Below are 16,662 nucleotides of genomic sequence, written 5' to 3' on the forward strand. Positions count from 1 at the left end.
TCTCAATCGCATTAGAAGATAAACATACATACGCACAAACAATCCGTGCATACTTATGTACAAAGTGTATTGATCTAATAACAAGCCCGTGTATTAGGGTGTACGTAAATACATCAACATAAGGACATAATAAGTATTATTAAATTAAAAGTGCCATTCTTAATAATTAAATTAAGAAAATTTAAATTACGCTCACAAATATATATTTCAAATAAAAGAGAAATTATAAAATTATTTCGCAAGTAAATATGTATCTAGTCCGAAAAAAAAATCGTATATACGTAAAATAGTATTCGGTATTAATTATCATATATTGCTGCATTTAAATCAGTTTACACTGAGAAAATTTTAATTAACTTTGACACATATAGTAATAAATAACATAACAAAAATGGTTAATGACGACAAAAATCCAACTACACCTGCCACAAATTGAAAGTCAAGAGGCAAGTTCAGGCATCCATCTCGAGGTGCCCGCATGTGACACAGAAATATTTTATGGAAGTTATGAAGAATGGCCGTCCTTCCGGGACATGTTCACTGCCGTATACATCAACCATCCAAAATTATCAAAAGCGCAAAAATTGTATCACCTCCGATACAAAACTAAAGGTCGAGCAGGCGCAATAGTAAAACAGTTCACATTAAATGACGACAATTTCAATTTGGGTTGGGAAGCTCTAAAATCCAGATATGAAAATGAAAGAATATTGGTCGATAAACAAGTAACGACACTAATAAACTTGCCTAAAATTAAAAACGAAACAAGTGAAGAATTTGTTAAACTACTATCCACTGTTTCAAATTGTTTGTCGGTTCTATCGACACAAAATATTCCCACAGACAGCTGAGACCCAATACTGGTAAATATATGCACCGCCACTTTACCAGAAAAATCGTTACTTTTGTGGGAGCAATCGCTCTCATGACAAAAGAAATGCACAACGTGGTAACAAATGAAAGATTTTCTAACTATCCAGTATGAAATCGCTGAAAGGGTTGACACAAAAATTATTAAACCCCAAAACTATCAAAACGACCTTAATAGAAGCTTCAATAAACCCCAAGCTAGTAGCAAAAACAAATTAAACAGAAGCTTGCACAAAACGCAATCGTTCACATCCGAACAGAACAATCATACGTCATGTGAACTATGCACGTGATTGGGTTTATGCCCATAAACCACAATCTCGCGAGAAATTCAAAAAATTAAAAATTATAGAAAGAAACTATTTCGTGAGATCAAAAAAATTATGTACAAATTGTTTGTCACATGCGCATACATATAAAAATTGCAAAAGCAAATTCAATTGCTTATATTGTCACAAAAGACACCACTCAATGCTTCATTACAGCAAATTTCCTATATCACCCCAAAGAAGCGCTTATACAAAAATAATCACAGGTTTTGTGTTAACAACAACTCCCAAAAACCGAAAACCCGAAAATTGCCAAGAAGCACCATGCTGCTCAAAGGCATTAAAAACTCAAACGCTACAGAGCGAAAACCAAAGTAGGGTACTACTACCCACAGCAGTCGTCTCCATCGAACACCGAGGGGAGCTGTTTAAACTTAGGGCCTTAATAGACCAAGGATCAGAACGATCTTTCAAAGCGTCTAGGGCACAAAATAGGCTACAACTGCCAACAAAACAAGCCAACTTTCAAATTACAGGAATGGGCGGAAGAGAAGTTAAAAACTCTAATAAAATCTGCCCCATTACCCTAATTTCTCCCCAAGCGGATAAGAGAATTAAAGCAGAAGCTATAGTCTTACCGCAGCTAACAAATATGCTTCCAAGCTATCATACAAATAGCAAGCATTGGCAAAAGGTTTCACACCTGAAGCTAGCAGATCCCAACTGCAACACCCCCGCTCAAATAGACATTCTATTAAGCAGCGATCTCATACCTCAGATAATATTAGAGGGTGTTGAGAAAATTTCAAACACAGTATTTTCACAAAATACTATTTGCGGTTGGATCCTAAGTGGACTAGTTACGGAACCAGTTACCACAATGACAACTCAAGTTGAGGAAATCTCAAACGAATACCTCAATTCACAATTGAAAAAATTTTTGGAGTTAGAAGAACTCCCCCTCATATCAATTACAATCCCAAAAGATCAGTATTGTGAAGACTTCCACAAAGCCACAACTACTCGATCAAATAATGGCCGGTACGTCATACGACTATCACTAAATTCCCAATGTTCGAACACTGCACAAATTGGCAGAAGTCAGAAGTCCAAGTCAGAGTCCCTTCTGACAAGATCAGGTTTAAATAAACAAATATGTAACTTTTCGACCCCGCAGGATCTATAATGATACAAAAATCCTGCTTCAAAAATCTTGAGAGCGCTACTACTTGTCAAAATCGCACTTAATATAGCATATAACAAAATTGTCCTAAGAAAGTCGAAAAATCGACACCTCTCTTACTAGAGTGCCTCATAGTTGTCGCATAAAAAAATTGATAAAAGAAAAAATCGTAAATACAATTACTACTCATTGTATTGTTAACTATAAAACAAAAAATTGTCAGAATATAGTTGCGTATCTCAAGTATATACCAAAATACAAATCGGTTAAAACCAAAATTGCTTCTTACAGCTAATATTCGCGCCCTCGGCTAATCCATCAACAGCACGCCGAAATGCATAATACAGCCAAATGTGTAATCCTAGGCAAAATATTCGCCTAGGGGGCCCAGGTTGGTTAAATGAGCTAAGCGTCCCCCTCGCATATATGTATACACCAACCAAACAAGCACATTATTGGTACACCCTAATAATACACACCACTCCTGAGAACCCCATGCAGGATGTCACCACACGCTGAATATCACCACACACGAGGACGCCTCACACCACCAACCAACAAAAAGGATTGGATCATCGCTTCTACACTCATTCGCTATAAATCATTCGTTTCGTCTACAGGCCTGAGCGCCAAGTCAACATTTGATACGAAAGCTCCTGTGTGCAACTTTTCGATTGACCGCCGTCATCGTAAACCTGCGAAGTGAACATAATTTTTTCGACTCTTTCTCTGCGGAACCTTTAATTTAATTTGTTAAAGTTCAATTTACTTGTGTTAAAAGATCTTAATAAATTTTAAATTTGTACACTTTTTTCATCAAATTTTCTTTGCTTTATTCGGAAATAAGTGTTAAAGGCCTTATGCAAATTAGTATCAATTTAATTACTGCCAAAAATACAAACAATATAAAATTATCATAAGCACAAAGCGTTTACATAAACAATATAAAATTATCATAAGCACAAAGCTTGTATCACCTCCGATACAAAACTAAAGGTCAATCAGGCAACATAGTAACAGTTAGCACTCAATTTGGCTTGGGAAGCTCTAAAAGCAAAATGTGAAAACGAACGAATTTTGGCTGATAAACAAATAAGGATACTAATGAACATGCCAAAAATCCAAAAAGAAGCAAGTGAGAAACAAGATTCTATAGATATGTAAATAAAGTATTCCAACAGACAGCTGGGGTCAATTTATGCACCGCCGGGTTACCAAAAAAATCGTTAATTTTATTTGAGCAATCAGTCTCAACAAGACCTCAATAGAATCTCCAATAGATCCCAAGCTAGTAGTAACAACAAATTAAACAAACGATTTTTCAAAACACAACACAACAACCTCTGTTATGGTTTGGAGGAAGTCTATAAGTTTAAGTCTATAGCTTAACAAATAAATAAAACAAGTTTTCATTCTAACTTTAATATACATTTGTTATTTTTTGCGGAAAATTAGGAGCGACAGTTTTTAGGGTCCCCGCTGTAATAAACAAACGTCAAGCGAACTATGCGCAAGAGGGAATACACTTAAATATTTCCAGAAGTTTAAAAAAATAAATATTATTGAAAGAAACTATTTTGTCAAAACAAAAAAACTTTGTACAAATTGCTTGTCACATGCGCATACTCTTAAAGATTGCAAAAGCAAATTGCTTCTAATGTCAAAAAAGACATCATTCTATACTTCAGTGCAACAATTTTCAAAACTCATCCCAAAGCAACGCTTATAGCAAAAGAGCCCCGGGTTTAGTTGCAATGGCAAACCCCGAAACACAAAATTGTGAAAATTGCCTAGAAAACGAACACAGAAGAGGACTGTTAGGGCCTTAATAGACCAAGGATCACAATGATCAATTAAAGCGTCTAAGCCACAAAATAGCTAAAACTACCAACAACACAAGCCAATTTTGAAATTACTATAATGGGCGGAAGAGTAGTCCAAAACTCAAATAAAATCTGCCCCATTACCCTAATTTCCGCCCAAGCGGATAAGCGAATTAAAGCAAAAGCAATAGTACAACCACAAATTACAAACATGCTTTCAAGCTATCACATTAGTTAAAATGTTACCACTCTGCACATGAGCACTCACCACTTTCAGTTTTGTAGCTTTCAAAAGATCGAATTTGAACAAAAAGATCAAACTCGCAGGCTTCGTTTTGTCATGAAGTCGCCGATCTTTTTTGTTGATTGGGCGAGAGAGTGGTGAACTTAGAATGGTGTCATCGTGTATGGTGTGGGTTTGTATGTATTAGTGTGTGGTCTTTTCGGTAGTAGATTGTATTGTTGTGGTGAGTTGGATTGTGCCAGTGTTACTTGTGGAATGTTGGAGTGTGTCAGTGTTACATGTGGAGTGGTGTGTGGTGCATGTAGACGTATGTTTAGCCTGGGAGTCGATGTAGTTATTTCAGCATTGCTACCCCCGCTCATTTGGCATAGATTGACGGACGTGCACTTTTCTCGATTCATGTGCCGCTGCCAAACAATTAAGGCTGTCTATCTGTGGTTGATAGAAAGCACAACTTCACGAGCGGTCTGGTTAGCGTTCCGCTTTGGGTACGGAGATCGACGACTCGTATATGACCTTCGGAGCCGTAACATAGCTTTTCTATTTGGCCAAGCCGTCATTCGGTAGGGGGTAGACAATCATCATGGAAGATAACACAATCTCCCAGTTTTGGCGTTTGTTCAACGTTTTAATAAGGATAGTGACTCCACGCTTAGCTCAGAGATGGCCAGAATGGGTACTACTTTGAGAAGGTGTCCTGATAATTCATGTTCATAATTGATGTTCATAATTAAATTTTTAGTTTTCAACAATGATTATATCGGGGTAAAACTTTGCGTGAATAATACGTTTAAAGTATGCCACCTTGTGACCACAAATTGTCTTAATCGAACCAAAACTGTTCAAGCCCCTAAGTACTAAATATGTGGACCCCAGAGCCTATAGTTGACCTTCTACCGAAAATATCAGTCAATCCACAAAGAAATCTCAAACGAGTATACCATTTGACTTTGCGAGAGTATAAAATGTTCGGTTACATCCGAACTTAGCCCTTCCCTACTTATTATTTTTTCAAAACCTTTTTTATTAAATTTATTTTAGTTTAATTTTAATTTTTCCCTCATTATATAAATGTTTTTCAATTTCTATTATTTCTTTTTGTTATTCAGATTTTCCTTAATATGCTTGTCACCGGAACATTGTCATTTTAAGATATGCAACAACGTATAGAGATACATGCCTTGCACTAGGCTTGCTAGAAGATGACAATCAATGGAACAGTATTGTTGCTGGAGCAGCTTTAAATTATGCAGGAACACAAATTCGTCTACTATTTGCTATAGTACTGACGACATGTTTCCCGATCCGATCTCAAAAGTTGTGGGACAATCACTAAGATTCGATGTTTGATGATGTATTGAATCGACATCGTACAAAGTGCAACGATCTAACGATGTCATTCAGTCACGAAATGTACAATGAAGCATTGATTGCTATTGAGGATCATTGCCTTCTCATTACGTATTTACTAATCGGTCTTTACCGATCCATCATGATTCTTTCACTTTCCAGTATACAAATCAAGAACCAATCAATGTATCCGGATAAAAATTTGCATAAATAATATCTTTGGCGTGTCCCACCTTATGACCCAAAATGGTCTAAATCAGGCTACAACTACTAACGAATATGTCGAATTTCAAACACAGTATTTTCACAAAATACTATTTGCGGTTGGATCCTAAGTGGACTAGTTACGGAACCAGTTACCACAATGACAACTCAAGTTGAGGAAATCTCAAACGAATACCTCAATTCACAATTGAAAAAATTTTTGGAGTTAGAAGAACTCCCCCTCATATCAATTACAATCCCAAAAGATCAGTATTGTGAAGACTTCCACAAAGCCACAACTACTCGATCAAATAATGGCCGGTACGTCATACGACTATCACTAAATTCCCAATGTTCGAACACTGCACAAATTGGCAGAAGTCAGAAGTCCAAGTCAGAGTCCCTTCTGACAAGATCAGGTTTAAATAAACAAATATGTAACTTTTCGACCCCGCAGGATCTATAATGATACAAAAATCCTGCTTCAAAAATCTTGAGAGCGCTACTACTTGTCAAAATCGCACTTAATATAGCATATAACAAAATTGTCCTAAGAAAGTCGAAAAATCGACACCTCTCTTACTAGAGTGCCTCATAGTTGTCGCATAAAAAAATTGATAAAAGAAAAAATCGTAAATACAATTTCTACTCATTGTATTGTTAACTATAAAACAAAAAATTGTCAGAATATAGTTGCGTATCTCAAGTATATACCAAAATACAAATCGGTTAAAACCAAAATTGCTTCTTACAGCTAATATTCGCGCCCTCGGCTAATCCATCAACAGCACGCCGAAATGCATAATACAGCCAAATGTGTAATCCTAGGCAAAATATTCGCCTAGGGGGCCCAGGTTGGTTAAATGAGCTAAGCGTCCCCCTCGCATATATGTATACACCAACCAAACAAGCACATTATTGGTACACCCTAATAATACACACCACTCCTGAGAACCCCATGCAGGATGTCACCACACGCTGAATATCACCACACACGAGGACGCCTCACACCACCAACCAACAAAAAGGATTGGATCATCGCTTCTACACTCATTCGCTATAAATCATTCGTTTCGTCTACAGGCCTGAGCGCCAAGTCAACATTTGATACGAAAGCTCCTGTGTGCAACTTTTCGATTGACCGCCGTCATCGTAAACCTGCGAAGTGAACATAATTTTTTCGACTCTTTCTCTGCGGAACCTTTAATTTAATTTGTTAAAGTTCAATTTACTTGTGTTAAAAGATCTTAATAAATTTTAAATTTGTACACTTTTTTCATCAAATTTTCTTTGCTTTATTCGGAAATAAGTGTTAAAGGCCTTATGCAAATTAGTATCAATTTAATTACTGCCAAAAATACAAACAATATAAAATTATCATAAGCACAAAGCTTGTATCACCTCCGATACAAAACTAAAGGTCAATCAGGCAACATAGTAACAGTTAGCACTCAATTTGGCTTGGGAAGCTCTAAAAGCAAAATGTGAAAACGAACGAATTTTGGCTGATAAACAAATAAGGATACTAATGAACATGCCAAAAATCCAAAAAGAAGCAAGTGAGAAACAAGATTCTATAGATATGTAAATAAAGTATTCCAACAGACAGCTGGGGTCAATTTATGCACCGCCGGGTTACCAAAAAAATCGTTAATTTTATTTGAGCAATCAGTCTCAACAAGACCTCAATAGAATCTCCAATAGATCCCAAGCTAGTAGTAACAACAAATTAAACAAACGATTTTTCAAAACACAACACAACAACCTCTGTTATGGTTTGGAGGAAGTCTATAAGTTTAAGTCTATAGCTTAACAAATAAATAAAACAAGTTTTCATTCTAACTTTAATATACATTTGTTATTTTTTGCGGAAAATTAGGAGCGACAGTTTTTAGGGTCCCCGCTGTAATAAACAAACGTCAAGCGAACTATGCACAAGAGGGAATACACTTAAATATTTCCAGAAGTTTAAAAAAATAAATATTATTGAAAGAAACTATTTTGTCAAAACAAAAAAACTTTGTACAAATTGCTTGTCACATGCGCATACTCTTAAAGATTGCAAAAGCAAATTGCTTCTAATGTCAAAAAAGACATCATTCTATACTTCAGTGCAACAATTTTCAAAACTCATCCCAAAGCAACGCCTATAGCAAAAGAGCCCCGGGTTTAGTTGCAATGGCAAACCCCGAAACACAAAATTGTGAAAATTGCCTAGAAAACGAACACAGAAGAGGACTGTTAGGGCCTTAATAGACCAAGGATCACAATGATCAATTAAAGCGTCTAAGCCACAAAATAGCTAAAACTACCAACAACACAAGCCAATTTTGAAATTACTATAATGGGCGGAAGAGTAGTCCAAAACTCAAATAAAATCTGCCCCATTACCCTAATTTCCGCCCAAGCGGATAAGCGAATTAAAGCAAAAGCAATAGTACAACCACAAATTACAAACATGCTTTCAAGCTATCACATTAGTTAAAATGTTACCACTCTGCACATGAGCACTCACCACTTTCAGTTTTGTAGCTTTCAAAAGATCGAATTTGAACAAAAAGATCAAACTCGCAGGCTTCGTTTTGTCATGAAGTCGCCGATCTTTTTTGTTGATTGGGCGAGAGAGTGGTGAACTTAGAATGGTGTCATCGTGTATGGTGTGGGTTTGTATGTATTAGTGTGTGGTCTTTTCGGTAGTAGATTGTATTGTTGTGGTGAGTTGGATTGTGCCAGTGTTACTTGTGGAATGTTGGAGTGTGTCAGTGTTACATGTGGAGTGGTGTGTGGTGCATGTAGACGTATGTTTAGCCTGGGAGTCGATGTAGTTATTTCAGCATTGCTACCCCCGCTCATTTGGCATAGATTGACGGACGTGCACTTTTCTCGATTCATGTGCCGCTGCCAAACAATTAAGGCTGTCTATCTGTGGTTGATAGAAAGCACAACTTCACGAGCGGTCTGGTTAGCGTTCCGCTTTGGGTACGGAGATCGACGACTCGTATATGACCTTCGGAGCCGTAACATAGCTTTTCTATTTGGCCAAGCCGTCATTCGGTAGGGGGTAGACAATCATCATGGAAGATAACACAATCTCCCAGTTTTGGCGCTTGTTCAACGTTTTAATAAGGATAGTGACTCCACGCTTAGCTCAGAGATGGCCAGAATGGGTACTACTTTGAGAAGGTGTCCTGATAATTCATGTTCATAATTGATGTTCATAATTAAATTTTTAGTTTTCAACAATGATTATATCGGGGTAAAACTTTGCGTGAATAATACGTTTAAAGTATGCCACCTTGTGACCACAAATTGTCTTAATCGAACCAAAACTGTTCAAGCCCCTAAGTACTAAATATGTGGACCCCAGTGCCTATAGTTGACCTTCTACCGAAAATATCAGTCAATCCACAAAGAAATCTCAAACGAGTATACCATTTGACTTTGCGAGAGTATAAAATGTTCGGTTACATCCGAACTTAGCCCTTCCCTACTTATTATTTTTTCAAAACCTTTTTTATTAAATTTATTTTAGTTTAATTTTAATTTTTCCCTCATTATATAAATGTTTTTCAATTTCTATTATTTCTTTTTGTTATTCAGATTTTCCTTAATATGCTTGTCACCGGAACATTGTCATTTTAAGATATGCAACAACGTATAGAGATACATGCCTTGCACTAGGCTTGCTAGAAGATGACAATCAATGGAACAGTATTGTTGCTGGAGCAGCTTTAAATTATGCAGGAACACAAATTCGTCTACTATTTGCTATAGTACTGACGACATGTTTCCCGATCCGATCTCAAAAGTTGTGGGACAATCACTAAGATTCGATGTTTGATGATGTATTGAATCGACATCGTACAAAGTGCAACGATCTAACGATGTCATTCAGTCACGAAATGTACAATGAAGCATTGATTGCTATTGAGGATCATTGCCTTCTCATTACGTATTTACTAATCGGTCTTTACCGATCCATCATGATTCTTTCACTTTCCAGTATACAAATCAAGAACCAATCAATGTATCCGGATAAAAATTTGCATAAATAATATCTTTGGCGTGTCCCACCTTATGACCCAAAATGGTCTAAATCAGGCTACAACTACTAACGAATATGTCGACTCCAGTTCCTATTGAGAACTTTTTATCGAAAATGTTAGTCAATCTGTGAAATACATATTGAAATTCAATGTCAATGTATGTCAAAAAAGGAATGAACCGGTTCAATACTTCTTTTAGCCCCATATACCTAATATAAAGATTTTCCAACTTTCGGAATTGAGTAAGCCTATTTTTCTAATAATGGTGCATCTTTGTGCCTAAAATGGATATAATCAGGTAAAAACTTACCCTAACCCCTATATAACTGATATTCAGGATTTTGAAACATACGGCTGACTGTACTCCTTATATATTGGTGATGGTAAGTGAGGTACCTTAATAAACTCAGAGAGCATCTTTATAGTCTTGCAATATGTTGCTACAGAGTATAACAGTTTGTTCACCTAACGGTTGTTTGTAGCACCTAAAATAATTGAGTCAGATAAAAGGCTATGTATATATAAATGATCTAGATGATCAGACGAGTTGAAATCCAGTGACTGTCGATCTCTACGCCCTGTGTATATATCTCCCACACTGTTCAAGCTATATCACTCAAATTTGCAATGGACATATCATATCATGATGGTTTTATATTTCATTAAATTGCGACTAGTAAAAAAATTATACTAACAGCAATATTTTTTTTTTCAAAAACTAAATAGTACAATATTTGTTATTTTGTTATAAGGTTGTTAAACGTTGTACGCTTAAGTCTTTGTTTATAGCAGACAGGTTCTTCTAATATTCTGGCTACAGCGTTTACATGAAACTGTACCATGGGGCATTTACAATTTTTCTCAAATTTTTATTTTGGAACGTTTGCACAGGTGCAGCGCATCTCCACAGTTTAATTACGTATGTCCGAATTGGTTTCAATCTTTGATTGTATGTATATATTTTATTTTGTGTTGTTAACAGTGATTAGCCAGCTTATTGTGTTACATTTTAAGTTCAGCTCTGCAACTTTTATTTTCTCTTTCCATTTCAGCTTTGCATCCAGCGTCGTACCAAGAGGTAGGTGGAGTAGTACTCCTAGGTGGAGTAAGATATAATATTATTTCATTTCGAATATATTATATAAGAGGATATATCTAACACTTTTGTTACTGTATTTTACGTGAATTGACTTCGTCTCGTTTAAGGTTACGCACCGTCTCTGTGCCCATTCCACCATTTGGTTAATTGAAGTTTGCATTCTGTTGAACGGTTCTACTTTCTTTTTACCGGTCATAATGATGCAGGTATCATCGACAAATGAAGCAATTTTCTGTTTGTCGGCGTAAGCATATCGCTAGTAAACAAGATATATGGGAGTGGTCATACGACACTTCCTTGCATCTTCTATTATGCTTGTTATGCGATCTACTTAGTCGATTGTAGAATGTTGAGATCTAACTCTAAATTAGTACATTGATATGAGACCCTTTTGTTCAACTGATTTTTCAGGTCTTCTGATAATGACAGCTTAAAGTAGCTTAGACTAAATACAATGAAATTGGGCGGTGTGACGCGACTTATTATGCTCTTTTCCGAGGCTTTTGTATCATAATGATTTCGGATACTTTCCAAGGCATTGGGACGTATCAAAAGTTTAGGCAAGCGTTTATTATCGACTTAAGCTTTGTTATTGCTTTGCGCGATTGAAGTTTTACTACATCGGCAGTTATAAAGTCGAAGGCAGTAGCGTTTTTTTTTTGATAAATTTCACAACATCTTTGTTTCTTGTTGATTGAATTTCACTTTCATGTTGCGAAGCTTCCAGCTGCGGTAATGTACCATGGATCGCGAGTGGACTAAATGGTTTAGCTAATTTCTCTGAAAAAACTTCCGCCTTTTTTCGTCGCTTTTTGCCCTTTTTCGTCGATTTTGGTCTTTCGGAAAGGAGGATTTGTAAAAATTGGTTTCCGAATATTTTTTACAGCTTTCCAAAGAGAGTAATCAGTATTTTTGATTGATGTAAGTTTCTTGGTATTGTTTAAAATGTTTTGATTTGTAAGTTCTTAGATTTTGTTGCTGAGAAGCTTAGTTAAATTGTTCATTTCTGGTTTATATTGAGGAAATCGCGTGTTTTTGCCATTTTTTACTAAGTTTTCTCTTTTTCTTTATGATATTTCTGCTTGATATTTAGTATAGAAATATTTTGGTTTCAAAACAGTAGTATTTGCCAAGCTGATTCTTGAACAATTTTCGTAAATACATCGACTTCATCTTCCCAAATTGCTGGTGTTGCTATTTTTTCTTTAAGATCAATATTTTTGTCCAGCATAACTTTAAAGTATTCGCAATTGGTATGTTCATTAGAAAGATAAGGCGGTAGCTCAATTTCTTTTAAATTACTATTAAGATATACGGGTGAGTGATCTGAATTTAGGCCCAAGCCATTTTCCACGGTAATGAAATCCTTGGATATTTGCCGGATGATGAAAAAATCTATGTAACTTTCTTGTCTCGGCAGGCCATAAGTCGTAATCGAACCCCTGTCGCGCCCACAAAGCGCTATTTAACGAAAACCTATAAAACGCCATAAACAAGCACTAAATTAAGATATAGAACTGTAATTTGGTACGAAACATCGCAGTAACAAGGGGCACCTGTAAGCTAAAAACTTTGAAATCAAGCACCAATGAATGTATCGGGATGCAATTTATCATGAATAAATAAAAAAAGAAATTGTCTAAATCGGACTAAAGCTATTCAAGCCCCCAAGTTACCGAATATGTGGACCCCAGTTCTTAAGGCGAACATTTTATCGAAAATATCGAAACGATATTATAGAAATTTGAAAATAATCGTATTCTGGTTCCTTTGGCGCCCATATACGTAATAGAAAGATTTTCGAGGTATCGGCTGACTTTATATGGCATATATTGGCAAATAAGTAAGATAACTTGTAAGTAATAGGTCTTTCCAACCTTAAGCCAGAAAATAAGTCAACCTACCTTGGAATCATCATTGGGAAAAATCTCACGAAGCGCTTGCCCAACTCTTTGATCACATCAAAGATAAGACTTTCACGACCGCGAATAGCGTGGAAGTAGAACTCCTAAGGTGTTAAGCCGGCAAGATAAAAATTCACGACTCTCTTAACCGTAATCGTCTTTAATTAATTGCGGTAATATGCGCTTACGGAAACCGTACAATTTTTGTTTACCTTCGAGGTTCTGGTGACCCACACAAGCTAAACCTATAAATGAGTTACGTATATTAATGATTTTTCTATATTTTATAAATTTAGTTCAGGTACTTGTATACATATAGTCATAGTCAGTCAAGATTATTCCCCGCATTTGAGTGAAATTTTGTGATTTTTGAACATTTAAACGTCGCGAAGTAATCACAATTTCTTTGGTTATTACTATAGTCGAAACTAAGATGATAAAAAATAAAACAACGAAAACACTTATACACAGGTACATAAAGCCGCAATCAAAAATTTTCATTGGTAGCGCTAAAAGTAAACTTTAACAAATAAATTAACAACCAAAGTAAAAATTCATTACCGTTTTGTTTGAACAATTCAAAAAATGTGTATTTGTATAACCAAGTACATCAGAATTTTTATCTGCAATTATATTTCTAAAGCATTGATAGAAACAACATAAAATTCAAGTACTTACCTTCTATATAAATGCCTTTGGATTCTATAAAACAAAATAAAATAGTATTAGCATTTAAAAAACAAAGCACAAAAAGCGTTTACCTCAAACAAATTTTCCAAAAAATGCCGGCCATTGTTGAAAGATGATATACAATAGTTTTATTTGCGTGTCTTTCTTATACATTAAAAAATTATTTATGAAGAATGTTGCTACTTTTACAACAGAAATTTAATTCAAAACAAGTAAGGAAGTGCTAAGCTCGGATGTAATCGAACATTTTATACTCTCGCAAAGTCAAATCGTAGACTCGTTTGTGGATTGACCGATATTTTCGGTAGAAGGTCAACTATAGGCACTGTGGTCCACATATTCAGTACCTAGGGGCTCAAACAGTTTTGGTTCGATTTAGACAATTTTTGGTCACAAGGTGGTATACTTTAATATTATTCACGCAAAGTTTTATCCCGATACAGTCATTGTTGTCTGATTTCCATAGTGGAAAGTGAAAGAATCAGATGGAATTTAAAATGGTGTTATATGGGAAGTAGGCGTGGTGTAATCCTATTTCGCCCATTTTCGCACTATAACATAGAAATATAAAAAGAACGTCACACACCGAATTTGGTTTATATCGGTTTAGCAGATCCCAAGATATGGGTATTCACCTAAAAGTGGGCGGTGCCACGCCCACTGTCTAATTTTGAACGCGGTTCCTATAAAGTTATCTCATACCATCCCAGAGATAAAATTTAATGTCTCTGGCGTGTTTCGTGATTGATTTATCGCGCTTTTAGTAGTTTTTAACAGTACCGTTATATAAGGAGTGGGCGGAGTTGTCACCCGATTTCACCCATTTTCACGGTACCAAGAAACATGCCTACCCAGTTTCACAAAGATATCTCAATTTTTACCGCCGGATTTTAACTCGTCTCTTCATCCTGATCATTTATATATAATAGGTATAACCGTATATCTAACTCGATTAGTTTTAGGTGATACAAACAACCGTTAGGTGAACAAAACTATTATGCTCTGTAGCAACAGGTTGCGAGAGTATAAAAAAAATGTTAGCTTTAAATATGTAGTGGTGTATGTGGGGAGCCTTACAAATGTAGAAGTGAACTGGTTACCTCCGTCTTGTAGGGTATATTTCAGTCAAAGGAAAATGAAGTCTTTCGACAGGACTATTGCTAGATGACTGTTGGAAGGATGTGATCTTTAACGTAAAATTATATTGGTTTAGAAAATCTTTGAATATATTTGGAAAGCACCTTGGTTGCAAATAATAATCAATAACTAAATAACAAAGAATAATATTTTTGTAATATTTCAGTAATTTTGTTGTCGTCGAAATTGATTTCTTTGACTGTTGGTCGACCTCCTTAGTGTATGTTGCAATGCATTTTTACAATGTGTACAATTCCTAAACGCATACTTGAGAAGAGGGACGGCCAGATTGAAATCCTACGGAAAAATATGGGAACAGAGAGATTTGTTGCTGCTGTTGAAGATCACTAATAAAAATTGGAAAACAATGACAATGAAAGAAAACGCGAAATTGAAATGTAAATAATGCAATCTTTTGTGTGTATGAAATCTGATTGTGACTACAAAGCATGTAGTATTAATTTTCAAATGAAAATGATAAAAAAAATTAATTATTGAGAGCTAATACATTTATTCTTTTGATTAAGTATTAAAAGTTCAAACATCAATTGTGTATATTACAAAATCACAAGAAGGGTTAAAATAGTTTCTGCATATGCTTAACGGATATATGTATACTAATATTATATTTAATCTTATTAAATGTTGAGTATTTTAATTTAAAAATTATTATCTTGTCCGATCTGGCTACAATGAAAAATGTTATAAAAAACGTTAATTTTGAGGCGCTCTCACACTGGAAAGAGTTGGGCATCCCATTATCCCTAATTTGAGACATTTGGAAGTAAAGTCGCAATTTGTGACAAATTACTATTCACGATAGAGTCTCCAGTCTTTATTCACAAAATACTGTCTCAAATTTGTAACCTGATAGTAAGCTGGTCACAAAACTAATAAGAATTCTTGTTTTCCATTTTTAACCATCCTTAAATTTCACTTATAGAGATCGTCTTAGCTTTTAATCAATTGTTGGTTTTTATATTTGGTTACCAACTCACACATTGATTGAAAGTCAACATTTTACCTATATTTTTAATGGTAATTATGCTTTCTAACTGCGTTATAGAAAAGTTAATATTTGTTATCGACATTTTCTTTTCATTCAGGTTTAATATACATCTCTAAATAACAAAATGTAACCGCTGATTAGATCTGTTCGTTTTCAATTGAGACTGTCACGTACTTCAAATCGTCTGAAATCACAAAAATTGTATCTAGGGTAAAATCTTAAATTCAGAGACTTGTGATTGTATCAAAGTACTAATTTAAGATATGTATGACCAAGTAGTGTGGAGCTTCATTAAGTCCGTATCTCGTGACTGTTAAACTACGATTAAGTTGTAGAAGAAATAGAAGTTCTTAGATAAATCCAGATTGGAATAACTGGAATTTAACAGTTGTAACGGTTGGGATATTCCCTTAAATGCTGATGTGAAGAGAAAACGAAGAATTATGGCTTATGAAATTGTAAGTATTTTTCATTTAGTACTAGCGCGTTGCTACGCCACCAACTAAAATAAATTCGACATTACATAAATATTCAATTCTTTTTGTCAATAATAGAATAATTTCATCGCAACGAACTTTTGCTCGTAGCAATTTTCAGTGAATTCATAGTAACAATCTTCCAATTCAATTTACACTCGATGTGCACTGGATGCAGAAAATATACAACCATGGTCTGTTCAATGTGAGTCAGGCAAAAATTTCACAAGTTACATTGGAATGGCAGTGGTGCAATTTGTAGAAACCCATCTTTGACTCAGCCCAACAACTTTTCTAAAAATCAACATATAATCAAATGTATAGTTTACGATTCTTTTTAGAGATATACAGACAAACA

At 35.3% G+C, this 16,662-nt stretch overlaps 1 protein-coding gene across 4 annotated transcripts in view; it reads left to right on the forward strand.

The window, feature by feature from the left end:
• Nepl16 (Neprilysin-like 16) overlaps positions 1–16,662 on the forward strand; it is a 1,095,435-nt gene that overhangs the window by 751,419 nt on the left and 327,354 nt on the right. Inside the window, exon 10 of one of the 4 annotated variants that reach the window (XM_070113031.1) lies at positions 5,499–7,227. The exons of 2 other annotated variants lie outside the window; for them this stretch is intronic. In XM_070113031.1, the coding sequence (XP_069969132.1) occupies positions 5,499–5,559 (61 nt within the window). In that variant the 3' untranslated portion in view covers positions 5,560–7,227. Of the gene's footprint in view, positions 1–5,498; positions 7,228–11,041; positions 11,068–16,662 lie in introns of those variants that run through there. One more of the 4 variants, XM_070113032.1, reaches the window with a different exon arrangement.

This window comes from Bactrocera oleae, chromosome 2, assembly GCF_042242935.1.
Source record: "Bactrocera oleae isolate idBacOlea1 chromosome 2, idBacOlea1, whole genome shotgun sequence".
NCBI classification, from domain to species: Eukaryota; Metazoa; Arthropoda; class Insecta; order Diptera; family Tephritidae; genus Bactrocera; species Bactrocera oleae.